Consider the following 27,894-nt stretch of genomic DNA (forward strand, 5'->3'; position numbering starts at 1 on the left):
ACAGTTCCTATTATAGTGTATTCTTTGTTGATGATTGCCTTTTTGTTTATCCATTCATTTATTCACTCATTCATCCATCCGATTATCAAGTTTTTGTTTTTTTCTCTGTAGTGTCTATGAATACTTGACTGTTTTCCCAAGGAGTATAGACATTTTGGTCACTAGTTATGCCCTTGGGCATTTATAATTCCATCACATGGCCTTTTATTTTTTATGTTAGTAGGGAAACTGGCCCACTGTGAAGTACATATATGACATTGAGTGTATAGATAATATGCCAATGTACAGGATGCTTTGTCTACTTTCCATACCCTTTCTTTGTTCACTAGAATACTATTTTGCTATTTGTTTAGGCAGAATCTAGAGTATTCAAGTTAATATGGAAAGTTTAAATTCGTTGTTTTTCCCTTGCCTGGGCATCGTATTTCTTATCAACTACTTGCCATTTGCTAATACTTTGAGGGCCACCAGTATTACAAATCCATATAATTATTTTTGTTTAATGCTAAGACAGTTTAGGTTTTCATTAAGTGTTTATTGAGTACCTACAATATGGCAGGCATTAAGACACTGAGCATATACTGATAATCAAGTAGTAGTAGATAATAGGTAGTACCTTCCTTTTTACAAAAGTAACAATATGAGTTTTGTGTGCTGTGAAGGCACAAGGGATAGCATTCAACCTTGGGAGGGAGCTATATACCCCTCTGCTGTCTTTGGGGTAAAGTGCTTCTGGCACAGGAACTATACAAATGCTTCTGGACGAGAAAGACCTCAATCTGCAAGTGATTTGTTTGGCTGGAAGATTAGAATGCAGTGGTGAGAGATAAGGTTGGTAAGGTAAGTGGTAATGAATCATGAAGGGCTTTCTAACCATGCTAAGGAGTTTGCACTTTATCCTAACGGCAGTGGAAAGGTTTTGAATGTTCTTAAGAACAGTGACATAGCTAGATTTGTGCTTTGACAGTACCATTCTGGCTGCAGTGTGAACATGTCGTCATAATTACATACCAATTTCATATTGTTACAAAGGTGTTACACCCAAATGTTGGCTAGAAACCATTTCCATAAACCATTGGCCTTCAGCCTTTTCAGACTCAGTGTCTACTTTTTAAAAACTAATGTAACACCCTTTGACTTTCATGAAATGACTTCTTGATAGTATAATTTGTCTACACACATAATTTGAAAAAGTATATATAAAGGAGGAATAAAAGGAAAGTAATTATAAAAATACTATTTGTACATATAAATGATTGGACATTTCTACTCTAGAACCTTGCTATTCAAGGTGTGGCCTCTGGGCCAGTAACATTAATATCACCGGAGAACTTTTTTTTTTTTTCAATGTATAGCAAAAATGCAATCAGGAAGAAATCTTTTTATTTATTTAATTAATTTATTTATTTATTTTGAGATGGAGTCTCCCTCTGTTGCCCAGACTGGAGGGCAGTGGCATGATCACGGCTCACTGTAACCTCTGCCTCCCGGGTTCAAGTGATTCTCCTGCGTCAGCCTCCCAAGTAGCTGGGATTACAGGCACCTGTCACCATGCCCGACTAATTTTTGTATTTTTAATAGAGACAGGGTTTCACTATATTGGCCAGGCTGGCCAAACTCCTGACAGAACTCCTGACCTTGTGATCCACCCACCTCAGCCTCCCAAAGTGCTGGGATTACAGTCGTGAGTCACTGCGCCTGGCCTCACCAGAGAACTTATTAGGCAAACTCTTTGATCCTGCCTCAGATCTACTGGATCTGAATCTGAATTTTAACGAGATTGTCAAAGGATTTCTTTACATATTGAGGCTCTTAAAGTACTATTTTATCCTATGTAATAACGAAGTAAGCTACTTGTATCTATTTGGAAAATCATGGACTATGACAACTGCAAATGCAGATTGTTATGGGTGTATGCATTGGCTGCTCAGGTACCATGAAACATCAATAATGTGATTTTTCTCAGATAGTTCTTAGTAAAATTTTAAACAAAGCATGTGTAATCGTCCCCTGATTACATGTTATTTGTTTTCCTATAAACTCAATGTATGTTACAACTCGGAAAACACTTTGTAATTATATATAATGTGGAATTTGTTTCTGGCTCAATTGTAAACAGCTTCATGCATGTCTTTTAGGACATTCAGAAATTGAGCAGGACAATTCTTTGTTGTATGGGGCTAGCCTGAGCCTTGTAAGACATCTCTGGTCCCTATCCACTGAACACCAGTAGTCTCTCCCATTCACTTTAACAGTCTCCCCCAATAAAAGCTTTCACAAATTTCCAGACTGCCCTCTTGAGTGCTTCCCTCTTTGAGAACTACTGCCATAAACCTATGATGCTGATGCAGGACAACCTGTGACCAACCTGAACCCTTCGGAGCAGATATCTTAGCTATGAGGCTGGTTGCTGTGTTGGTATGCATCCAGCTGGAATATTGAATGCAGTTCCAAATGCCACTAGCCAGAAAGCTTTTTCAAGCTCTGCTCTTCTGCTCTTCTCTCTTTATCAACCTGAGACTTTGCTACGAATAACCTAAGGGTCATTGTGTTAGCTACTATTACTATCATATCCCTCAGGAGATTTGGGTGGAAAAAAGATTGAAACCCAGTGCAATCACCTCACCTTCTAATCCATTAGAATTGGCTGCAGCAAACATAACAACCTTATACTTACAAGCACCTAAAATAAAATATGGTAAGATTAATTACTTTCTATTAATTAGGTGGAAGACTAAGAATTAATGATATACCAGCCATAGATTTATTCATGAAGCTTTGATCCTATCAAATGCAGAACATAATAGCTAAATTATAAGTATATAAGAATATTATTAAATATGAATGGAAAGAAATACTTTATACACACTTGAATAGGTACATGCAGAAAGCTTTCATTTGGAGAGAGCTTGCTATTTGGAGAGATTATAGGAGCAGTAGGTCTAAAGACACATTCTAGGAAAACAGAATTTTGAGGTAGTTGCAAATTATGGGAGATGTGTTTTTATCAAGCTACTTGCAGGTCAAATTAGCCAAGGTTAAGTTTGTAAGAGAAGCTGAAAGAATGCATATAGTGTTCACAAAGTAAAGGAGATGAGGTACGTAGGGGAAATAATCACTAAGAAGTAACCAGGTAATAAAGAAATGTATAAATTTGTTTCCCAAATGTTACGTACCAGGAAAAGTAGGAAAAAAACCTCATGAGACAGATGAGAAATGGTAAAATTGATTGACATAAGAAACAATATGCACAATGATAAATCATAAAGCATAGAGGGTTGAGTGGTCACTCTGTTATTTGAAATTTGTAATTTATAAATAATGTTTTAATATATATCAAATTTTATATACAGTAGATTTATGAGTAGACTGTCTTTGTTCTTTCAATTTTATCTCTACCTTTAATATATAATTTTGGCCATTGTTTTTGAAGAATTGCTTTTTTTTTTTTTTTGAGACGGAGTTTCGCTCTTGTTACCCAGGCTGGAGTGCAATGGCACGATCTCGGCTCACCGCAACCTCCACCTCCTGGGTTCAGGCAATTCTCCTGCCTCAGCCTCCTGAGTAGCTGGGATTACAGGCACGTGCCACCATGCCCAGCTAATTTTTTGTACTTTTAGTAGAGATGGGGTTTCACCATGTTGACCAGGATGGTCTCGATCTCTTGACCTCGTGATCCACCCGCCTCGGCCTCCCAAAGTGCTGGTATTACAGGCGTGAGACACTGTGCCCGGCCCGAAGAATTGCTTTTTTATAAGGATCATCTCTTAATGGGAATGTAGTAAGATCGTTGATCTGTTTCATGTTTAAGAATACTATACAGGTAAGATCCCATAGATTATTGGAGCAGTTATTAGAACATAGTAGATAATACCAAACTTAGTGAGTCTCAGTTTCTATTCAGTGGGTCAAGAAAAGAATAGCTTTTGGACTCTTTTGATTTCCTGTAGGTTAGTTACACATACTGCATTTTGGAGGTAGTCACATTTATTAGAAAACATTAAAAATTACTATTTTCCTTTTGCTGAAGAGGGGTGATGAATGTCTCCATTATAAGGATAAAGTTGTTGAAAATGGGGGCAGTTTATACCTTATTTCTTCTTCTTTTATAGGTTTTAAAACGACCAGAATATTTTGGGAAGTTTGGTAAAATACATAAAGTTGTCATCAATAATAGCACATCATATGCAGGCTCACAGGTAACTAATTTTAGGGAATTTTGCCTTTCCTCTCTATGGTCTGGGCTTGACCTGGGCTGTTCCAAAGGAAACTTTGCTCTCTGTGATTAGAAAGCTTGAGGGACAAGGACTTAAGCAGTGTAGTGACCTCTGTTGGTGGGGTGGGGGATTTTTTTGGTGCTTACAATTGATGTAGTAGGAGGGAAATAGTAAAACAAACATTTAGTGATGGAGTGAAGGGGAGGGGAAGGTGAGTCTGTTAACAGGCAATATGATAATTAGATGAGGATTAGATAATGATTTCTAATCTGTAATATTTGATTCAGATATTGAAAACTTAATAGTGTCTTTGTTATGCTGGTGTTATCAGATAGTTCTCCAGATTGCATTTATTTTTGAGAGAACATAATTTGACACAGTCTTTAAATCTTGTTTTTAAATCTAAATTTTAATTTTTTATAACCTTGACGAGCCTGTCAAATGACTTTTTAAAAAAATAAATGCCAAGCCAAAGTAATATTTTATTCGCATATATTACAGTGTTCTTAAAATCAGATAAAATTCATTGAGTATGATTACTTTGAAATGAGCTAGTTTAGTACTTAATTAAAATTGCTATTACGACTAATTATTGTCATTAGCAATAGTAGTAGTCAAGGTCTTTAGAATTCCCTAGGTTGCAATAGAATTTTTTTAGTATTGTTTAATTTGAGGCTGATAACAGTGGAATGGGATCTTTTCACTTTAGGGTCCAAGTGCCAGTGCTTATGTAACCTATATCCGGTCAGAAGATGCTCTCAGAGCCATACAGTGTGTCAACAATGTGGTAGTAGATGGCAGAACACTTAAGGTAATATAGTCCTCTTGATTCTTTTTTTTTTAAGGGAGAAGAGATAAAATATAGTAAGTAAAGGAGAACCGAGCATTTATATATTAAATTTGACAGTTAATTTGAAGAGTCTGCTTTAGGGTTCCATACCATTTATTATAGCTACTTTGTTTACTGCTGATTTCTGTAGGGTCCTGTTTTACCAGATAGGAATAAACACATTCATTATTAGGGGATAATCTTTAAAAATATCACATTTTTACATAAATCTTATTTTGTGAAAATAGAACCATTATTTTCACCAGAAATATGTAGACGTTCTGATTTTTTGTCCTTAAAATATGGACATTGATTCAGGTTTGAGTGAAGAGTACCACTAAACAAAGCTTTACTGTTAATGAAAGAAGGATGGCATAATTAGAAAAAGGAATTTGCCTTCTTATGTGTCTAACCACTCATAACATGGAACAGATTTTTTTAATCTATCTCCTCTCCTGATATCTAGGGAAGATTTGTGTGTTCAAGTTTTGGATACCGTAGACAGATTTTTTTTTTTTTTTTTTGGTTTTCCAAATAAGCCTCATCTATATAAATCCTGCTAATAATAGTTTAGTTCTCTAGTATTTGCAGCCATACTTTTTGTTTTGTCATGTTTGTGCCTCATTTTAGGTGATGTGAAAACACTAAACATGGAGATTCTCATTGTGTTGTCAGTTCATGTTGAGTCTTCTTTTCCTTTACCCCTCTTCCTCCCGCAGGCCTCTCTAGGTACAACAAAATACTGCAGTTACTTCTTAAAGAATATGCAGTGTCCAAAACCCGACTGCATGTATCTTCATGAATTGGGGGATGAGGCGGCCAGCTTCACGAAAGAGGAAATGCAGGTAGTAAAGTCATATGAATTATCACCTTTGCAGAAAAGGGAGTATTTTTTTTATTAGTTAAAATTGCAAAAACAAAAACTAAGGATTTGATTTTATAAAAACTGGTTTTACTTTAAAGTAGCATTTTCCAAACAGTGTTTAATGGAAGGTCAGTTTTGCAGGATATTGTTACAATAACAGTAGGTCTGTAGTCAGTTAAGTTTGAAATGCTAGATTAATGAAGATGAACAGGTTTCTTTGCTTTAAGACTTCCTCAGAGTCCTTAATATGCTAATACGTATCCTTGAAGGTAATTTACAACCAGAACTTAGTTGACCAGAAAAACACTTTGGGAAATGCTATTTTAAGGGGAATGTCCACAAAATGAAAGCTAAATGGGATATTGTAATTATTTGTTAAACCAATCTATACTCTACAGAGCTTGCTAGAAAATAATATTCTGTCAAAAGATACTGATAAACTAATATTATTTTTATAAAATTATTCTCCCCCTGAAAGTGTCCACTGAGTCAGTATCCTATAAAGGGTGAATTGATGGCTTAATATCCTATGTTCTTTTTTACATTTCCTCTTCTCCTGTCTCCTTTCAATTTGTAGTATAAACATGCCTTAACAAGTAAAAATGTTGACCATACGACATATTAAATGAGGATTATACCAAAGCACAATGCTGCACTTCCCTATTGTAGATGAGGACTTCAGATTGTTGCTGTGGACTTTTCAGGAATACTTCTCATTTAGAAGGTGGGGGGCATTCATTGCTACCTTTCATTCTCCAGGTCAAACTAGAGAAAGTCTGGTAGGGGCTCCGTTAAGAAAAGATTGTTAAATGGAGTATTACCTTTTTTTGACTTGGAGCTAGTACAGATTAAATCCCATTATAATTAATACATTGGAGTTTCTTGACAGTATGGTCTTTATGATTCAAAAACAATGTTAAAATAAGGTCTATCTGATATTTAATAAGGACAGATGACTTACTGATTTCTTAATAAATGCTTTTTTATTTTATTTATTTTTTGTTTTTTTGGATGAAACCCTCTTGAATGAAATCTAAGGTGGAACCATTTCAAACTAAATTGTAATTAATAGAGGATATACTTTATTCATATTTTCTAACAGTTTCTGTGTATCACAATTTCCAAGTCCCACCCAGTTGATCTCATTTAAAGTAGTATTAAACAATAAAATAAAATGTAAAATGTATGAGTAGTCCTTTGGAACTTGTTTGTAATGGAATTTAACCTGTCTTTATGAACTGCCCCTGTAGAGTCATTTTAATATCAAGTTGACCTCTTCGTGGCTTTCCACACATATTAGTGAAAGCCATATCTCCTGAAGTATTGATTCCAGAAATAATTTTTGAGACTTCTCATGTTTTAAAAATGTAAATTTCATAGCTAAATGTATTTTTTAAAAAATAACTTAAAACTCATTTCATGATGTTGTCCTGAATTTATCTTGCTCTTTACCTGAGTTTAAAATTACTTTAAAAGGGGATTATTTTTGTTGTTGTTTAAACACTTTCTCAATGTAGAAAAGAAATTTGAATAAATTTTATGGCAAAAATCAGAAAATCTTTCCTCGTTACCGCGTAACTCAAAATTTAGCGCCATAGGAAATATTTATAGGTCCAATTGAAACAAGCAAGTGGCCTCTCAGAACAGGGAACGATGCATTGTGCAGTATATATGATACAATTATGCTCAATTAAATGCAATTGCCCTTGTTATTGTTTTGGTTTGTTCTGTTTTGGCTTTGTTGTATAACATCTATTTAGACCATAATTTAAAAAAATTAACATCCCTGAAGGTAAGTAAAAATATTCTTCCAGTCATGATATACGTGCAAATAGTAAAACGTTAGTCAAAGTAATTTCATTATCATTTATTTTTGTGTCTTGTTAGCTTTCACAGGCAATCTTTGACCAATTTTTCCTATAATGTTTGTGACATTGCCTTTTGATGTACACCTACCCAGCTAGAGTAAGCACAGCCTTCTCTTGTGTACAGAGCAGAGATTGGCAAACTTTTTCTGTAAAGGGCCAGTTAGTAAATATTTTAGGGTTTCTGAGCTATGTATGTAGTCTTCTGTCACAACTACTTCACTCAGCCTCTGCTACACTACCGCATTCTGCCTTTGTAGCAGAATGGCAGCCAAATACAGTATGTAAATGAGTAGCATGATGGTGTTCCAGTAAAACTTTATTTACAAAAACAGGCAACTGGCTGTAAATTGCTGACCCTGGGTCTAGAGTTTAAAATACATCAATTTTTATTTTACTTTTGATAACCACAGAGAAAGAAAAGAGAAAGTAAAAACTAATTAATGGAAGTTTTACTTAGTGTCAAGATAATGAAGAATATAAAAACTGTTCATCTGTGTATTACTTCAACTGTTAATCTCCAAATTAAAAAGGAGGTCATTTGATGAATTTTTGCTGATTTTCAGAAAACTCAGTAATGACCTGTTACAAGACTTAATTCTTACATGAAAGACTTGGAAGTAGGTTTAAAGTGGACCTTACACTTTCTGAGCTAGCGAAAATGTTCTCCCCTTAATATGCTTTTCTGTACAATAAGTGGGTTGATGAAATGCCTTAATTTATGGAGTATATATCATTAATTTTATTGGAATGACTTTCATTGATCTAGAAGTTTTGTGGTAACCTCACAGACTTCTCTTATTTGTTTTATTTAAAAATTTCTTTAAATTTTATTTATTTAATATTTTATTTAAAAATATCTTGTTTTATTTAGAATATGTTTAATAATTCAGAAGATTATTCAGTATTTTATTCCAGCCATTTTGTGAATCGCACTGCAGTTTTAATTTCTTCTTTCATTAGGCGGGTAAACACCAAGAATATGAACAGAAGCTACTTCAAGAATTATATAAATTAAATCCCAATTTTCTTCAGCTATCTACGGGTTCAGTTGATAAAAATAAGAACAAAGTGACACCACTGCAGAGGTATGATACGTAAGTATTGATATTAATATAGTCAGACATCTTACCTTCTTATCAGTTGATCTCTTTTCATTTTAGATCTTTTCAGGCAAAAGCCTTGTTGACAAGGTCTGTCATTTATGCAGAATGGATTAGTTATATGGGAAATGTTGAGTCACAATTTCTGGGTTTGAATGTTTGCTGCCTACTGTTCCCTGGTAACACTTCAGACTAGCTTTTTGATGAGTTCACCTTTTGCCGTGATTTGCAGACTACTCTGAGCCCAGGGAATGCTTTCCTTATTAAAGAAAAAATTAAGGGATTTTAGGTATTAAAAGGCTCTGATTACCTAATTGAGGTTCCCCCTAATTATATCAGGGATATAATTACTATATATAAATACTATAAAAGGGAAAGCAGGAGTTATCTGAAGGAAGCCTTGTGTGTTGGCGACACAAATATTCAAGGATATCTAGTTCCAGGAATCACTTAAGTCTTTTATATCCCGTAAATGAAGGGAGTATCCCATATTCAGAATCTTATTCATCTTAGGAGACCAGGCATCTCCTATCATCCACCCCAGCATAGTTTTGGGTAAACTATATTGTGTCAGTGCTTAAGTAAATTTATGGTCTTCAGCAGAGAGTCTCATTCTGATATGGTGATTTTCATAACTTAGATTATATTTTGTTATGGCCTGTCAGAAAAGCATATACTTAATAAATATAATAATTTGGGAATTTTATTCTATCCTGGACTTTCTTTAAATTTGATTAGATTGTTCTTTTTTATTAGGTAAGTTTAACTTTTATCAAATGAATTTTAAAAGTAAATAGTTGTAATTAATTTGGGTATGTTGATGGTCTTTTTTTAAATTCCGAAGTTAAGTTTGTTTGAATGATGTTTTAATGTTTAGGTGTTAAACATTATAGCCCAGTGTCTATTTGGTGCTAAAATAATGTAAGAACTATTTTTAAATGTACCTAATAATAACTACATAGATTATTATCTGAGTCAGTTTCTTCAAAAACACATATATTGTGTTTAAATTTTGAAGTCTGTGTTTATTCATTTGGATAGTAAAAATTATTTAGATTATTAAATACTAATTATACACATACATTTATGCACATATGTATGTAAATATAAATAAATATAAAATAGACCACAAAGCAAAACATAAAGTTACTGTATAGTAAACTATGTAAAATTTGTTTATATCAAAGCTAAGAATATAAACTAAGTCAAAACAGATCTTTCTGGTTTCGTCTGACAAACTTTGATCTTCTCTTTTAATCATTTGTACCCACCCTTTTCTAGCCCTGTATAGTTATTTTATGACAAACCATATGCTATTACTTACCTTATTGGTTGCCACCTCTGTAGTGGTGGTATAAGAATGAAGTTATTGTAGTAAACAGTAGTTTTTCACATTTATGCACATCATTGTTTGTATTAAAAATGTTGTCATTCTAATTTAAGTCATATTCTGTGTTTATAGCCCCTAGTGACTTCAGAGCAGAAATTTAAAATTGAGATGATCTCTTTGAGATAACATTTGTTATTTTTGAATATAAAGCTAATATGTTTTTATCGAAAGAAATGTGAAAAATTTATGAAAGCATACAGAATAAAATAAATATTGCATATGATCTCAGTACCGATAGCTTTTCACTGAAAGTGATTTGTGTACAGCATGCCCTTCAATAACATCATTTCATTCAATGTTGTTTTGTTATAATGTTGATGATAAAAAAATTAATTCCCAGCTGGGGCCACTGCTTCTGTGGACTTTGCATGTTCCCCCCATACCTGCATGGGTTTTCTCTGGGTTTCCTCCCACATCCCAGAGCTGTGCACATTAAGTGAATTGACATGTCCAGATTGTCCAGATTGTGAGTGAGCGTGAGTGTTTGTGTGTGTGAGGGGACCTTGCCAATGTCGGCTCCTGCCTTGCCCTCTGATTTGCTAGGATAGGCCCTGCCACCTGCAACCCTAAGGAGGTTGGAAGATGAATGAATGAATAAATACAAATTATTGTAAAACACACAATTTTAAAGTTTTAGTTTATTTTCTTATACACTGATTTCTTGCATTGTGTATTTTCTTAGTCTTTTTTCTTCTTGTGAATGCATATATACCATTTTACACTAAGTACCTTGGTTTGTTACATTTGAAAACATAATACACATTATTATGAATAATTTCCCCATGTCACTAAAACATAATTTTGATGACTATGTAGTATTTCATTATATGTTCATATTTAAAATTTATTAAGCCAGTCTTCTGCTATTGTATGTTATGTTGACTTTGGTGATATTATTTATAACACTGTGATGAACATCTTTACATATAAATGTTATATGATTATAATACATAAATGACTATAGCTTTGATTGTTCCTCCAAGTAGAACTGCTGAGTCAGAGTATGAGAGTACCTATTTCCTTGACTTGAGTATTGTTTTTCCTTCTGCATACTTTCCAATTTGATTTTTTAAAAAAGCCATCTCATTTTAACTTGTATTTGATTAACAGAGTGAACTTTTTAGGCACTGTGAGTTTATATGTTGACCATGTTTTATTTGTGTGTTTATAAGTTTTATATGAGTTACAGAGATCTGAACTTCCCCAATCAGTTGATCAATTATTTGTGTTTCAAGATACATTGAATTTATAAATCAGTTTTGGAAGAATTTATGTTTTATGACACTGAAACCAGGTGTGGTGGCACATGTGAGGCCAAGACAGAGGATCACCTCAGGCCAGGAGTTCAAGAGCAGCCTGGGCAACAAAGCAAGATCCCTGTTTCTGCAACAAAACCAAAACCAAAACATTGAGTCCTCCCAACCATTAACATAGCATATCTCTCTTGTGCCTTTCAGGAAAGATTTTCTTTTTCCTGTTTTATTGTATTGGATCTCCCTACCTCTATTTGAAAAATCCTTAGGCTAAAAAATGAAAAAATAGTGTTAGACTAGTAGCACTAACAGGTGTTCTTACCGCATACTTTACTTTTATGGGGATATCTCTAGTGTTTTATTTACTCTTTAAGGACGATTTTGATCATTTACTTGAGATAAATATTTTTAATCACAATATAAAATACCTTGTTATTCCTAATTTATTGAGCCTTTTTTTCTTTAGATTGGAAATGAATATTGGAATTTACCAAAAGTCCCTTTGGCGTTTATAACAAGTAGACAAGTAGTTAGCTTTTACTGTGTTTAATCCGTTCTTGCATTGCTATAAAGAAATACTTGAGACTGGATAATTTATAAAGAGAAGAGATTCAGTTGGCTCACAGTTCTGCAGGCTATACAAGCATGGCGCCAACATCACTTGGCTTCTGGGCAAAGCGAGAGGCAGGCACATCATACAGTGGAAAGCAAGAGGGAGGGGTTGTGGGGGAAGGTACCACACACTTTTAAATGACCAGATATCCTGTGAACTCAGAGCAAGAGCTCACTCATCACCAAGGGGATAGCCCAAGCCATTCATGTGGGATCCACCCCCATGATCCCAAACCTCCCATCAGGCCCCATCTCCAACATTGGAGATTACAATGTAACATGGGATTTGTTGGGGACATACATTCAAACTACATCATTTACTTATTTTTGTGATCAGTTATTAATAGATTTACTAATATTTTATTTACTTGGCCTTTATTATAAAGTATAGTCAGGTAGTCCATAGAGCACATTCATAACTGTGTTGATAGCAGGAGAATGTCTAGGAACCACAAGTTGTAAAGGAGGATTACGGGAGGAAAAGAGGAAATATAAAACAAGTAAACAAATAATAATTTTGCCCAAAGCCAGTGCTACTGAACCTCAGCTGGGACCAGAATAAAAAAAATTTTTTTTGAGATAGATTCTTGCTGTCACTCAGGCTGAATGAAGTGCAGTGCTGTGATCATATCTCACTGCAGTTTTGATCTCCCAGGCTCTAATGATCCTCCCACCTCAGCCTCCTGAGTAAGTGGGACTACAGGTGCACACCACCACACCCAGTTAATTTTTCTATTTTTTTGTAGAAATGGGATTTCGCCATGTTGCCCAGGCTGGTCTCGAACTCCTGGGCTCAAGCGATTCACTCCCCTTGGCCTCTCAGAGTGCTGAGATTACAGGTATGAGCCACTGTGCTTGGCCAGAATGAATTTTGACATAGGTGTACATGCTTTGCTTAAGTACATGATATAGAAACTTTTTTTGTGTGTGCTGAGGTAGGGGTGGTTTTCTGTTTTAATGCAGTTACACAAATTTATTAAGTGAAAATTAATGGCCCAAGTTACAGAGAGTAAGCCTTTGGCTGACTGTCAGTCATAGTGAAGGTCTGCTTTGGTCTCTACTTCCACATTACCATCACCCAGGGTAGGCATACAGCGGCGGTAGGTAGTAGGGATGAATTTGTAGATAAGATTTCTTCTCACAGGAAAGACTTGCCAAGTTAACGTGATGAGCAGTGTAACTCTTTCAAAGGTCCTACCCAAGAGATAGGTTTCTTTTTTGTCAAAGTAAGTTAAGACTTAAACTTTCTAGGAAAAACAGAAACTCAAAGAAGGGTTTCATTTTCACATTTCTTGGCATTCCTAGATAGTGGGTAGCAGTTTTACAGGAAGAATTGCAAGAAAGCAAAGTCTGGAACCTTTTAGATTGAGACCCTAAGCTTAAAATGTGATTTTCTCTTATTTTCAATTAAGCCAGAGTACAAATCTTAAGAGTACCGTAGCTATTAATCCTCATTGAACTCTCTGACATTGTCCCCTGAACACATATATGTTAGTAAGTGAATTTTTCTATAATATGTTTTATTCCTTTTTCACCTAGTGAGCAGAAAATTCTAAAAAAGGAATTTGTCATCTGTTCCCCTTCATTATTATGAATTTGAGAGTATATCAGTCATAATGAGTTTTAAACTATATATGTGGTATGAATAAGTTGCTTTGAAATGATGAATACAAGTAATGAGAGAGGGAAGTGATGAAGCCTTGCAGTAATGATGCTTAAGGACTGGATATTTTATTGTTTTTAAGTTTGGGGCTTTGAAATATCTTCATTTAGATTGAGATGCTATTTAAGTACCAGCTGTGAAAGGAATAGTAACTAGGTAGGCTGCTGTGCCCAAGACAGTGAGCAGGCCTAGTTACAAGAATTATGGGGTATGCAGATCACTCATTGTAAATGGTTATGACTTGATATTGTGGCTGAAACAAGCCATCACTGAGGAAATGGAGATGTTCAGCTTTAGACTTAGGTGGAAGGAGGGTGGAATAAAAGTTTTGAGTCTTCTATGTTCATTTAATCTCCTCAGTAGGCCTGTGTGGTATATATTGTTTTCTTACTGCGGGTAAAAATACCGAGTCTCAGAGAGTTTAAACACTTTACCAGTATCCCACACAAATAAGCAGTAGACAATATTCGGACCAAAGTCTCTGTCAGTTTAAAGCCCAAGCTCACCTCATTCTCTCACTCTTCAGTGTAGAAGATGTAAAATTCTTAAGAGCAACACTTAGGAAAAACTTTTTAAAACATAAATTAAATTCATTTAAATGAAACCATGCCATAACTGTATGTAGTTTGATCTTGAAAATCTCTGGTGCTTGAGGCTTATTGCCTTAAGACAGATACAGGGGATTGATTGTAAATTCCAAGGAATCAATGTTATTTTTAGCAAAACTTTCCCTGAGCCACAGATTGGTGGCAGTAATGGGTTAGCTAGAGAAATGGTGAAAGGGAAACTTCTATGAGAATTTATCAATTGTTATTACATCTGAGAAGGAGTATACATCTTTTAAAATAAAAATACAGCTATATTCTCACCAAAAATCAAGTATAATCTCTGATATACTAAAGGTATAGTTAAAATACCTTATTCAGCAGAATGGGAGTGGTCACTGTATGAATTCTGTTCTCATACCCTGACATTTAGAAAAGGTGTAGTTCATAGATTTGTAGAAAAAAGTCTCAAGCAGAGATTGTTAGATTATGAATAGGCCTAAGGATATTTGTGAACACTGAAATTTTTTGTAGAATTTTGCATGTGTGCACATTTTTGTTGAGCGAGGACTGACCTAAAAATAGTTATTAAATACTGGTATAGAGGGCACTGGTCTGTTGATAACCTGTAGATAGATTAGAGGTGAATTCAGGAGTGGAATAAAGCAGTAATTCTCAAAGTATGGTCAGGAGCCATGAGAAACAGACTAGTAAATTAAATGAGTTAAAGGTTGCTAAGATTTTTATACTTACATTAAAATCAGTGTATTACTAGATTTTTCTGAGTTTATATTTCAGAATCTTCCTTTTTTCTCTTAAAAAGTTTTCTTCCTATGTTATATTTGGCTATATACAGAGTTAGTGCACATATGCATATACAATGGAAAACTAATAAGTGAACTGGGGTATCTTGCCCCACTTAAGTCCAATATAGACAAAAAAGAATTAGAACCACTTGTCTAAAGTATTTGTTCCAGAGGGTGGGGTGGAATGAGTGTGTGGGGGAGGAACACTTAGAGATAGGGTTGTGTTTGCCCTTATTTCCCAGAATAAAAGTGAAGCAAGTAAGAAGCTGTGTGTTTAGGTTTAACTTAAATCTTTTAAAAAGATTAAGTGTATTACTGAAATACAAAATTAAAATGAGTAAGTGGAGACTTGCTGTTTTTGAAAGGTTACCACATTTTGTGATATGTTTACTATAGTAGATGTCCATATTTCAACTTTATTATTAAAAACTAATGCTCTGTACTTATTAATTGTTATCAAAACATTTATTTTCATTCATGTTAAGTAGGTCATGGGGTTATGAGGGAATTCTAATTAAAATCATATTTACATAACTACAATCATTCTAGGTTTAATGAAGCATATTTTCTTGCCCTTTTATTTTTTTATTTTTAAATTTATTCTAAAGAGACAGGATCTTGCTGTGTTGCCCAGGCTGGCCTCTAATTCCTGAGCTCAAGTGATCCTCCTGCCTCAGCTTCCTGAGTAGCTGGAACTATAGGCACGTGCTGCTGCACCCAGCTTCTTGCTCTGTTAATAGCTAATTATGCCACTTAGATATGGCCATGTTTCAGTAGCAAAGTAATACTTTAAATGTTTATGTATGTTTGAAGCCTGTGTCAAAGTATATTCTGTAAAGGCAAGTTTTACCTGTTGATAACTTGAATATATCCTTTGTGTTAGCAAGTGTTTAAAAATATCTCAGAATTACTTAGGGACTCTGATAAACAGGAAAATTAAGATAGATTCTTTGAAATGAATATAGATATGAGTATTTAATTTAGAAGCAAAATGAGTATTTATTTGTATAGATAGTAACCTAACAGTGAAATTTGGAAATGTCCGTTATATTGACTTTTATCCTTATGTAAATTTTATGTTTAAAATGTAAGTAAATTTTATCTTATGTTTAAAATGTAAGTAAAAATTAATAAATCACTTGGACTATTTTTCTTCTGCATTTGGTAAGCAGAAGAACTAATTCTGCTAACATTTTTCTTAGTCCACGCCCATCCTTGAAAATGTTTTTTCTTTGATTCTTCTACTGTGTAATTGGTTTATGTTGCAAATTTTTAAAAGCAATCATGAGACTATGCTTAGTAATTTGGTTGGCATCACCATTACGGAAGTAGTGAAAGAAAGTAAAATTCAAGCGTTACCCTAGGGGCAAGTTAGAAGAAAGCAAAACTTGGCTGAACATCCACAGATCCAAACTGAGATTCAGCTGTGTCAGTGACTACCTGTTTGCTGACAGTCTTTAATTTGATTTTTTTATCTGTAAAACAAAGTATTTACATTTGATTTTAATGATTCCTTCTACTTGTGAAATCTAATAATTCAAGAGACTTTGAGGAGTCTTGATGCCTTTTCATTGTGTTCCTCTTCTCTGTTGCAGTGATCATCAAATGCCAGACGCCTCAATTTAGACTAATTGAATCAGAATTCCCAGTGATGGAGTCTAGATATATACTTTTTACTTTAAATAAATAAATATGTATATATTTTGTGTGTATATGTATTTTAAAAAGCTCTGTCACATTTTTGGGTTAATTTACAAATATTTGCTCCTAAGAAATATGTAATCTCAGCCAGGTGCTGTGGCTCACACCTGAATCCCAGCACTTGGGGAGGCCAAGGCTGGTGGATCACTTGAGGCCAGGAGGTTGAGACCAGCCAGCCCAACATGACGAAACCCTGCCTCTACTAAAAATACAAAAATTAGCTGGCCGTGGTGGCACACACCTGTAATCCCAGCTACTTGGGAGGCTGAAACACAAGAATCACTTGCATCCGGGATGTGGAGGTTGCAGTGAGCTGAGATCATGCCACTGCACTCCAGCCTGGGCAGCAGAGCGAGACTGTCTCAAAAAAAAAAAAAAAAAAAAAAAGTATAGTTTCACCATGGTTTTTTAAAACAATTTGGGACTGAAACTTAAAAAAAAAAAATAGTGAGATCACTTGTATGAAAATTTATGTTTTTGAATTTTTATCTATAGTGATTTATACATACAACATTGCCTCCTTGGAATACCTTGATTGTGTTATGAGTGTGTTATGAGGCCGGATTTGCTATTAGTACTTCTTAGTCCCACTTGAATCTAGTACTTTTCAATGAACTGCATGGTATTTATGGACTTCAGCATCTTGATTTCCCTTTCTCTTAGCATCATGACAGTTTCAGTGTATGAGTGAAGTATAGGTGTAGTCAGTCTTCTCAACTCCTAGCCTTTTCAGAGATGATTGTCAACCTCTGTTTTTGCCTCTATCAGTCTTTGTTTTAGTTCAGTTTATATTATCTGCTTTTCTTTGATTATGTCCTTGAGGACAGAATTGATATCTTAAATTTTCAAACACCTTTCTAGCTTTTTCCCTTACTAGGCAGCTTCTGCCCCACTGCTTTATGCTGTACAAACGGTTTTTTTTAAAAGAATCTCTCTCATTGAAATGGAATGAACAACAGAATTTCAGCTTCAAAATGCAAGTAATTTTGTTTAGTGTGGTAGAAAGAGGTTAATTTAAGAAAAGCTGTAGGTTTATTTTTGCTTTTAAATAAAAAGCCCTGTGCAATTTATCTTAGTGCACCCAAATTCTTATATCTGATAACATTTGAACCTGGCAATTTTTGACCAGGGAATAGTCTGTTTCATGGAATAGGTGTCTCTTCATGAGTAAATATGGTATTTATTAAAGTTTTCATTTTCTTAGCAGTTACCCTCTTGGCATAATAATGGGTGGGTGGATGCTGAAAGTAAAACAAATTTATTAATATGACCACAGCTTAAGCAAACACAGTGCTTAATGGGGAAGGAAGTTCTACATCTGATGCCAGTGGAGTTGTGAGGACTCTGACCTGTTGGTAGTAGTCTCAAGATAACTCTTTTCTCTCTAGCTGTTAGAGAAACAAGGAGTTCACATTAATTGGAATTTGTAAATGTACTTTTTCTTTCTATTGGAGTTACCCATGTATTTTCAGGGATTCTCCTATCTTTCTTTTCTTCTTTTCCACTGATAGCTCCACTTATTAATATAATATCAGGTGTATCTATAATGACTTGTTATAGCCCACATATAAAATAAAATAATTTCTAGTTATATCTTGATTTTTAAAGCTTTTCATTTATTTTTCCTTTGTTAGTTATTGTTAAAATAAATCGAGAAGAATATAGTAAAACTGAGTAGAACATAAATTTACTGGTCTCTTGCCATAATCCTGATTTTTCAGCAGCTGTTATTGGCTAGATAACATAATCTACAAATTTTTAAACATCTTTGATAAAATTTTCCCAGGTAAAGCATAAGGTGTTATGAATCAGTGGTTAGGGAAATTGCAGTTAGGATGGTGGACAAGGTGATAAAAGTTATTCTAATTAGTTGTAATCCAGAAACATCCTTAAGATTTATTTTTTATGTAATATTTTCATTTGTTGCCCCAGCCAGTAGCAAGACCTCATTTATATTGAAAATTATTATTTAGTGCTCTTATGGAAATGCTAAATTGGGTGGTGGCTAGGAAGGTGAATCAAGATCCAGACACTAGAAATTGTCCTTTGTGATATCTTTCTTGTAGCCTTTTGTTTCTCTTACTACCTCTTTCTCTCAGCTTGAAGCCCTTGTTACCATAGTATTAAGTATAGTGCAAGTTTATCTCAGATTATCACTATTATGTTCCGCCACCAAATTAATCTTTCTAAAACACTGCTTATTTAGGTCATTTCTGTGGCCTCTGGAGTGTAACCTATGTTTACCTTTCTGTCTTTACCTTCCATTATTATTTCAGCTATCCCATATGTTAGCTAAACTAATTACTTAGCTCTCCCAACACTGTCTCCGACTTTTTGACCCTTGACACAGAAGCTATTCCTACCTTTAATGCTGTTCTTTCCCCTTTCCCTCTTTCTTCTCCTGATGGGTAAATCTTTTTAAGGACCTACTTAAATTTGAACTCCCCTAGGAAACTTTCCCTAATTGTCCCACTCGTGGTAGCTTTGCTTTCTTTTAAAGATTTATGGCATTTTTTTTGTTTAAACAGTTCATTTGATAAAAGCACTGGCTAATGTTTGTTTGCACTTGTCTTCTTTGTGCACTTATTTCCTTTCTCCAAATATTTCTAAACTTAGTGAATTCAGGGCTATGTCTTTAAACTGTTTGCATTACCCATGTTACTTAATATTCATTGATTTATTGCTATTTTATGAATAATAAGTAAAAATGCTCTTCAAGTAAATTTCAAATCTGTTTGCTTATAATCAAGAACAAATGGCAATGTCTGCAGAAGATGCACCTGGGGTTCAGATTGGGTGCTAGCCCTTGTTAGATTTTTTTTTTTTAGAACAATTAAATATGGTACCAGTAAGTTACCATTTTGAAAGGGGACTTGTATATATTTTCAGGAAATAAAATAATTTTAAGAAATTTGAAATCTTAATTTTTTTCCTTACACATATCAGAACAACACATTTGAGTAATGGTACAGTCATGTACTGCATAACAATGTGTTAATTTGGTCAATAATAGATGGACCACATATACAACAGTGGTCCAATATAATTATAAATAACTTTTTTACTGTGCCTTTTCTATTTTTAGATATATTTAGATACACAAATGCTTACCCTTAGGTTACATTTGCCTGCAGTATTCAAAACTGTAACATGCTATACAGGTTTGCAGCCTAAGAACACTAGGCACTATAAAGCCTCAGTGTGTAGTAGACCATGCCATCTAGGTTTATGTAAGTACACACTTTAATGTTTCCACAATGACAAAATCACCTACCAACACGTCTCAAAATGTATCCCATCATTAAGCAACACATGACTATTTTTGTTCGTGTGCTAAGTTAAATAAAGTTAGTTATAGGAATGATGTCAGTACACTTTTGCAGTGCTTATAGAGATTTTATTTTGTCTTTAAGTCAGGTAAGATAAAATGAATTTGATGTCAGTAATTCTCTTACTTTACCATGATACTACATTTTCTCTATATGAAAATAAAATGTTAATGTTTTTGTTAGAATCAGTAGTTTGCACAAATGTGTTTCATTTGTCTCATTTCACATGCCTTCTCTAGGGTTATGATTAGTGTATAGAAATATTAAATATATTGCTCTTAAAAATCTATAGAGAATATTTCAATAACTTTTATGCCCTCTGTCAAGCACCTAGAAAAAGTCAGTATTATTTCAAAAACTGAAAAAGGGAATGTATTTATTATATGCACAAAAATAAATGATAGATTAGACCTTTGATCTATTAATTGTAAGCAATACCTTTTTTCCCCTTATAAACTATTATTTTGCCCATTGTTTTTGGAGCATCTAATTAGAATGTAAGTTCCTTAAGGATAGAGATTTTATACAGGTTGAATATCCCTAGTTCAAAATGCCTGGGACCAGAAGCGTTCTGGATTTTAGATTTTTTTTTTCTTCTGGATCTTGGGATACTTGCATTATACTTACTGGGTGAGCACCCCAAATCTGACAATCTGAAATCTGAAATGCTCTAGTGACCAGTTTTCTTTGAGTGTCACATCAGTGTGCAGTAAGTTTCAAATTTTGAAGCAGTTCAGATTTTGGATTTTTGGATTGGGATGCTCAACCTGTACTTCTTTGTGTCCTCACATTTAATGTAATGTTTTACTTCTCAGTACTTCAATAAACGTTTGTTAAGATAGTAAAGTGTCTGTTTTTTTTCTGTTTTTTTTTTTTTTTTTTTTTTTGGCTTTTGAGGAGTTTGTTTTTATTGTCAGAAAATGATTTTAGTCTGATTTTATTTGATTTGTTTTCTTTTTACAGCCCCATTGACAAACCTTCAGATTCTCTCAGTATAGGGAATGGTGATAATTCCCAGCAGGTAAGATTTGGATGCAATATCACTTGATTTTATTTGCCATACTCCAAAAGCAAGGTATTCCATGCAGGTGAATTTTCTAAAAATACTTTACTGACACAATCTAAGAACACTTTTGATGGACATCTTTATTAATCATATTATAATTAGCCTTTTTCTCCAGAACATATAGAGCACAGTTTAACCCTTTTTTAATGACTCAGAATTATCATTATGACCAGATGCTATTATCTTTAGAGTCTGATAATGTTATTGGTCTTTTTGACCCTGTGCCAAATGGTCCCAGACTAGCATGCCATCTGAGTTCTTGCTTTTTAGAATTGTATTCCTACCACATACTCCTCTTGCTGTCTACTTTAATTTTCTGTTTCAGTCAGTGTATTTGTCCCTAACAGTTTCCCCTCTTATTTCCCCCAAATGACTATCAATTTTGAAATGATGAACCAGATAAGCTGTTCAAAGTTGAATCCACTATGAAACTGAGTGGAGTGCTGACCATTAGAGCATGCTTTGTGTCATCTTGTCTTGTTGCTCAGGGAACTTTTTTTTTTTTTTTTACTAGTTTTTCACTCCTTGAGTTTCTATACACCTTCTTAAATTGGTAAAATAAATGTAGTTTAGTCCCTTCCTTAAAGAGTAGCCAGTCCTTCACAGTATTTGTGAAAAACTTAGAGATCTAAAATATAATGCTTTTCCAAACATTTTACTGACACATTTTGTAAAAGAATGTGGAAATCTGTATATCCCTTTTATATTTTAGTTGCACATTAAAATTTTTTACGGGTTAAAAGTAGTTGCAAAGGATTTCCAGCATATTAGAAATATTAGTATCTGAGAAATGTAATGTTTTGATATCTCATGTTTTGATCATATATTTTATTATCCTGTCATCCATTTTAAAAAATACATGCTCTCCTTTAACAATCAGAAGTTTTACATTATTTTTTTCTGTGAACTAATTTTTCTCTTTCTGTTATAATGGAGTTTTATCTTAATGCAATATAGTTTTTGCTTGAAAAGCATATACTGCTTTCAAAAATAAATATATATATATATTTGAAAGAAGTATATGCTTTTCATATACTTTTTTTTATATAAATTTTTGAATTGAAATAAAAATATTTTTACGGTCACAGACTTCAAATGCCAGTTTTTGTCTTCTGAATTTTATTAGTAATATTGAGGTGACAGCATTTACATAAATGTAGATTTTGATTTTTAAAACCATGAAACATTGTTATATTTATGTTTAATATATATATATAACTATATATAGTAAAATTATATTGGAAATTCATCTTTTAATGAAGAATAGGGCCATTTTAAAATTAGCTTTTATGTATCACTGGATGAATGTTACTTTTTGGTAAAAGTGCGAAGTTTCAGCAGCAATCTAATCACTTTTTTTATTTTTCTAAGATGTAAGTGTTGAGACATTTTATTTTGTTCATATAAATAGGTAAATGGAAGAAGGAGTATTATATCAGTATCACTCAAGTCTTTCAATTTCCTCTGAATTAAATACCTAAGAATCATACAAAGATTTATTATATAAAACTTTTTAATGATGTGTTTGGAAACAACTTGATTAGCTCTTCCTCTAATTTTCTTGAAAACTGTAATATTGAGAATTACTTAGCATGCAAAAGATATAGTCATTACAGTCAGTTACTCTCTTACCGCCAGTCCATGTATTTCTAATAATTTGTGTTTGGCATCTGGAAAGTTTTCACTCTTGAGCAAAATACTATAGTAAAATCCCAGAATGAGAAATATTCTTTTCTTTGTAAAGTGAGAGAAAGTTATAAAAAGAGAGGAGACTCATTTAGTCTTTTCAGGGAGATTAGTTTTTTTTTACAGAGTATATATGTAAGTTAATGATTTAATTGATTCTCTGAAACTCCATGCTTTCGTTAAAAAGTCTTCAAGTACTACAGTTTCCAAAGCACTATTCTAATACAGTTAGTTGCAGACCTTTTAATTGTGCCTTATTAAAATGTATAAACATGTAGTTATTATTTGTTTTCCTTTTTTATTCAGATATCTAACAGTGATACGCCTTCACCACCACCTGGTTTGTCAAAATCCAATCCAGTCATCCCCATCAGTTCATCTAATCACAGTGCGCGGTCCCCTTTTGAAGGGGCAGTAACAGAGTCACAGTCGTTGTTCTCAGACAATTTTCGCCATCCCAACCCTATCCCAAGTGGGCTTCCTCCTTTCCCCAGCTCCCCACAGACATCCAGTGACTGGCCTACAGCACCAGAACCACAGAGCCTCTTCACATCAGGTATATAACAGTAGTACCAAGTATTAGTAATTATGCTCTTAACATTTTGTTTACAGACTAACATGAAACTCATTAGCGGATATATTTTCATCTTTTGCCTCTCTTTTCTCTTTTAATAAAAATGTAAACATTTAAACTACATGGAATTAGGTGGTTAGATACATTGTCGTGTGACCCAGAAATTACTATGTTAAAAGATTTCTCCAGAAGTAAAGGGTTATATTATTTTCCCAATAGTAAAAACTTATTCCTTTGGGAATTTTTATTTTTATTTTTTGGACATGGGGATCTTGCTCTCTCAACCAGGCTGGAGTACAGTAGCGTGATCTCAGCTCACTGCAGCCTCACACTTTGGGCTTAAGTGATCCTCCCACCTCAGCCTCCTGGTTAATTTTTAAATTTTTTGTAGAGACAGTCTCGCTATGTTTTCCAGGCTGGTCTTGAACTTCTGGCCTCATGCGATCTTCATACCTAGCTTCCAAAGTCCTGGGATTATAAGCATGAACCACTGCACCTGGCAAGGACTTATATTTTTAATGAGATTTGTATTTTTGTAGTTACATTTAAGATTTTCCATCCCCAGCTGACAAAGATGTAAGTTATTTAGTAGTAACATTTATGTTTTGGCATTTTTGAGCCATTTCCATTTTTATCCCTTCTAAATTTTCTCATTAATATGAAAGGTGGCATAAAAGTAACATTGACAACAGTACCTATGAAGCAGAAAATTCTAAAAGACTATAAGAATTAATATAAATACTTTTAAATTAAATTAGATATTGTCTTAGTATAGAAAGCATATATTTAAAATTATTCATACTTTGATAAATACATTTATAAAATAAACTTTACTAATTAAAGTCTGTTAAATGATATTTGTTTTGTGGAAATAACTTTGGTTGGATTTGATTATGAATGGTTGAGAGTATAATTTGAGTGTCAAGTAAATTTTTTCCTTTGATTAGCAAAATCAGTTTATATTAATCAGTTTTTGAAACTAGTAGCTTGAGAATTAAGTAACTGCTGGAAGTACATAAGGCCTTTTGTAATTATATGTGCTAGAAGTCACATAGATTTTGCACATACTTAATTTGTAATATGACATGTTTAGCTTTCAGTAGTGTGGATACTTATTTTTTTTTCCAGCAGCAGTAGATACTTACTAAATATGAAAATGAGCTATGTGTTTGATATTCATCACTATTTTTCTTCCCAACAGAAACAATCCCAGTATCATCCTCTACGGACTGGCAAGCAGCTTTTGGCTTTGGTTCTTCTAAACAACCAGAGGATGACTTGGGTTTTGATCCCTTCGATGTCACTCGAAAAGCCTTAGCAGACCTGATTGAGAAGGAACTGTCCGTTCAAGACCAACCTTCCCTTTCGCCCACATCTCTTCAGAACTCCTCTTCACACACTACAACCGCCAAAGGTTCAGGCTCTGGATTCCTGCATCCTGCTGCACCTACAAATGCCAATTCTCTCAATAGTACCTTTTCAGTCTTGCCCCAGAGGTTTCCTCAATTTCAGCAGCACCGAGCGGTTTATAATTCATTCAGTTTTCCAGGCCAGGCAGCCCGCTATCCTTGGATGGCCTTTCCACGCAATAGCATCATGCACTTGAACCACACAGCAAACCCCACCTCAAATAGTAATTTCTTGGACTTGAATCTCCCGCCACAGCACAACACAGGTCTGGGAGGGATCCCTGTAGCAGGTAGGTTCATTTAAAGCCTTTGAGAATTTTTGAATTACTCATATTTTCAAGTTGTTGGGTGGATAGGGAAGAAACTGTTGAATAACAGAGTACTAATGTCTTGGAAATTTCTATGAAAGATTAGTCTTTATCATAATCTAAAATATGATTTTCATTAGATGGATGCCTTGTAATATTGAGCTTTATAAGGATGGTGGAGTATTATACTTAGTTATTGTTTGGAAGCATTTTACTTAATAGGAGAATTACCAGACTTTCGTATGGTATATCAATGCAAAAAGAAAAAGAAGAAAATGGTCTCTGAAATTATGGTGCTATAAAGTCTAACACCATGGTGAAAATTATGATTTTAGATTCTAAAGTAAAATGGTTCAAAAAAAAGTTTTTTTAAGGATAATTAATAAGAGCAAGAGGGATAAAGCCACTCTCGACCTACTTTTGGCAGTTACTTATTTTGACTGATACACACATAAACACACATCAAAACTGAGCTATAAATAAAGTATTTGAGAACTCTGATGATTAATGTTTTACAAGCATATCATATGTCACAGACATGCACCTTTTGTGAAAGAGAAATTGTTCAAGCCAGATCCATTTGATCTGCCATGTTTTTATTTCTGGGGAAAAATATGAAGTATATGTAAGGTAATATAAGTTTGATGCCAAAATACTTCTGGTTTTGTACTGCTACCCTTGAAGGTTTCAGAACTTTTGGGTTTTAAGATTCTATATAACATTTTTTAGATGAAGTATCTTGTTAATAGTATTCTCATTTAACTTTGACTTAGAGATGATGTTTAAAAAAAGTTTGTTCCTCTCCTGATTCTCTCAAGTGAAATATAATCATGATTCTCTCAAGTAGAATATAATAGTTTCTCACTCTGTTAGAATAGTTCTTCACATAATTCATACCATTTATTGTTATCCGTTGTCATAATCTTTAAGGTATGGCATGGCACAGTATTATCTTAATAGGGTGCTTTTACCAGCAGCAAGGCGTTCACTCTCTTATTTTTAGCAAGGCTGATAGATGAATTTACATAGATCTCTCAAAGTTCTTTATCTCTATTCCCTTTGGGACGAACAACATTTCATGTTCTAGACAAGTAGCTAGGTTAAGAGAGTATAGTTTGTGGCTGTTGACATAGTGAAATTAACCATTGATACAGTGAAGTTAATTTACATAAGCTTGGTAGCATCTAATGCAGTGAACTTGCGCAATGATGGGACTCATATTTGTTCATTTAATTAAGGTAGTTAGTAGGCGACCCAGAGTGACATTTTTCAGTCCTCTTCTTCTACATGATACTTACTTGTGAAACAGTGTATTCAGTTCCAAATACTCCTTTTATTTCCTTCCATTCAAGAGAGCATATTAGAATGTAATTTTCTTTCATTTTACTTTGCTTTAATCATTTAGAAATGTGTCATTTTAATTACTAGTAGTGTATCTCATAATTGATTATAGCATTCATTAAAAGTTAAAGTTCACTCCCCCCAAATCATCAAAACATTTAAAAATTAGGCCAATTACAGTGAATATGTGGGTTCTGTTTGCCCATCAATGAACTAGGCCATGTGGGAAATATTAAAGAAGTTTAAGATATGGATACGATTTCCACATATTTTGCCATATAGTTGAAGAGACTAAAATTATGTATGAAAATGGTAACTATATGTGTGGTACTGGAATCTGAGAGATGTCAATGTAGCCTGTAATTCTTGGGGAGGTTTCATTGAAGAAGTAGGAATTGATCCCTACTATCATATCTTAGATTTGGGTTGCAGAAGGGGAAGAGAAAAGGCCCTTTATGTTGATGGAAACCTCCTGAATAAAGGCACAGAGGCAGGAATTAGTATGCCATTACACTGAGAAGCAATACAGCTACCTCCTATAACAGGAGGTGCTTCTTAAATTGTATAGATATAATGAATGAGAAGATGAGAAACTCTGACAATGAGGCAAAATGGCATGGACTTGGTATGATAGGAAGTAGGATGCCTTTGTGGGATTCTAGTTATTAGCTATCTTCTTTCTGTGCTTTTATTTGACTTATTACATGACAACCTTTGATTTTCTTCTAATTTCATAGTCATCATATTATCCCTTAGCACTGAAGAGCAGTTTTAACCCATATATTTCAAACCAATAATTATTCTGGGAATGCCACACTGGTAATGAGAAATCACTGATTTGTGAGTTTAGTTGTCCTTGTGTTACTCATTTAAAATCTTCATCTAAAGTAGATGCTTTATGGAAAAAATGTGGCATTAAATCATGGTCCTATCTTTGTGGTTTTTGTTTTGATTTCTAAAATTTTTACCATATACTCAACCATAGAGTATTAAAACTTTTTTTTTTCTTTTTTTTTTTGGATATGCTAAAAATGTAGTCACCAACTTTAGGTTCTGAATCATTGTTCTATTTCGTAGGGGGTGGGGAGAGTTTTGGATTTTCAATTTCGGCCTCTGCAGACTTGCTTGGTATTTGAATGGTGACTTATGGTTAAGCTTATTATTAGGTTATTTTTAAGGCTCTGATGACTAGAGAAATTTTAGTTTTAATGTGCCAAAATTTTTATCAAGAGTCTTACACACTCAAATCCTCACATGGATTATAAATATTTGTTAGATACCTCAGGAAACTGAATGTGCTGAGCCTCAGAGCAGAATAGTTGTGTAATTGTA

General features: G+C 33.9%; 1 protein-coding gene across 7 annotated transcripts in view; it reads left to right on the top strand.

Annotated features, from left to right (window-relative positions):
• The window catches only part of CNOT4 (CCR4-NOT transcription complex subunit 4), a 144,094-nt gene that overhangs the window by 85,818 nt on the left and 30,382 nt on the right, over positions 1-27,894 (top strand). For 4 of the 7 annotated variants that reach the window (XM_012465727.3, XM_012465731.3, XM_012465733.3 and 1 more), the window contains 7 exons: positions 4,113-4,199; positions 4,927-5,028; positions 5,766-5,891; positions 8,740-8,873; positions 21,142-21,199; positions 23,237-23,486; positions 24,706-25,203. In XM_012465727.3, the coding sequence (XP_012321150.1) occupies positions 4,113-4,199; positions 4,927-5,028; positions 5,766-5,891; positions 8,740-8,873; positions 21,142-21,199; positions 23,237-23,486; positions 24,706-25,203 (1,255 nt within the window). The remainder of the gene's footprint in view (positions 1-4,112; positions 4,200-4,926; positions 5,029-5,765; positions 5,892-8,739; positions 8,874-21,141; positions 21,200-23,236; positions 23,487-24,705; positions 25,204-27,894) is intronic. The other 3 variants (XM_012465728.3, XM_012465732.3, XM_012465734.3) reach the window with 1 other exon arrangement.

This window comes from Aotus nancymaae, unplaced genomic scaffold (assembly GCF_030222135.1).
Source record: "Aotus nancymaae isolate 86718 unplaced genomic scaffold, 86718_ANA_hifiasm-v0.15.2.pri h1tg000002l, whole genome shotgun sequence".
NCBI lineage: Eukaryota > Metazoa > Chordata > Mammalia > Primates > Aotidae > Aotus > Aotus nancymaae.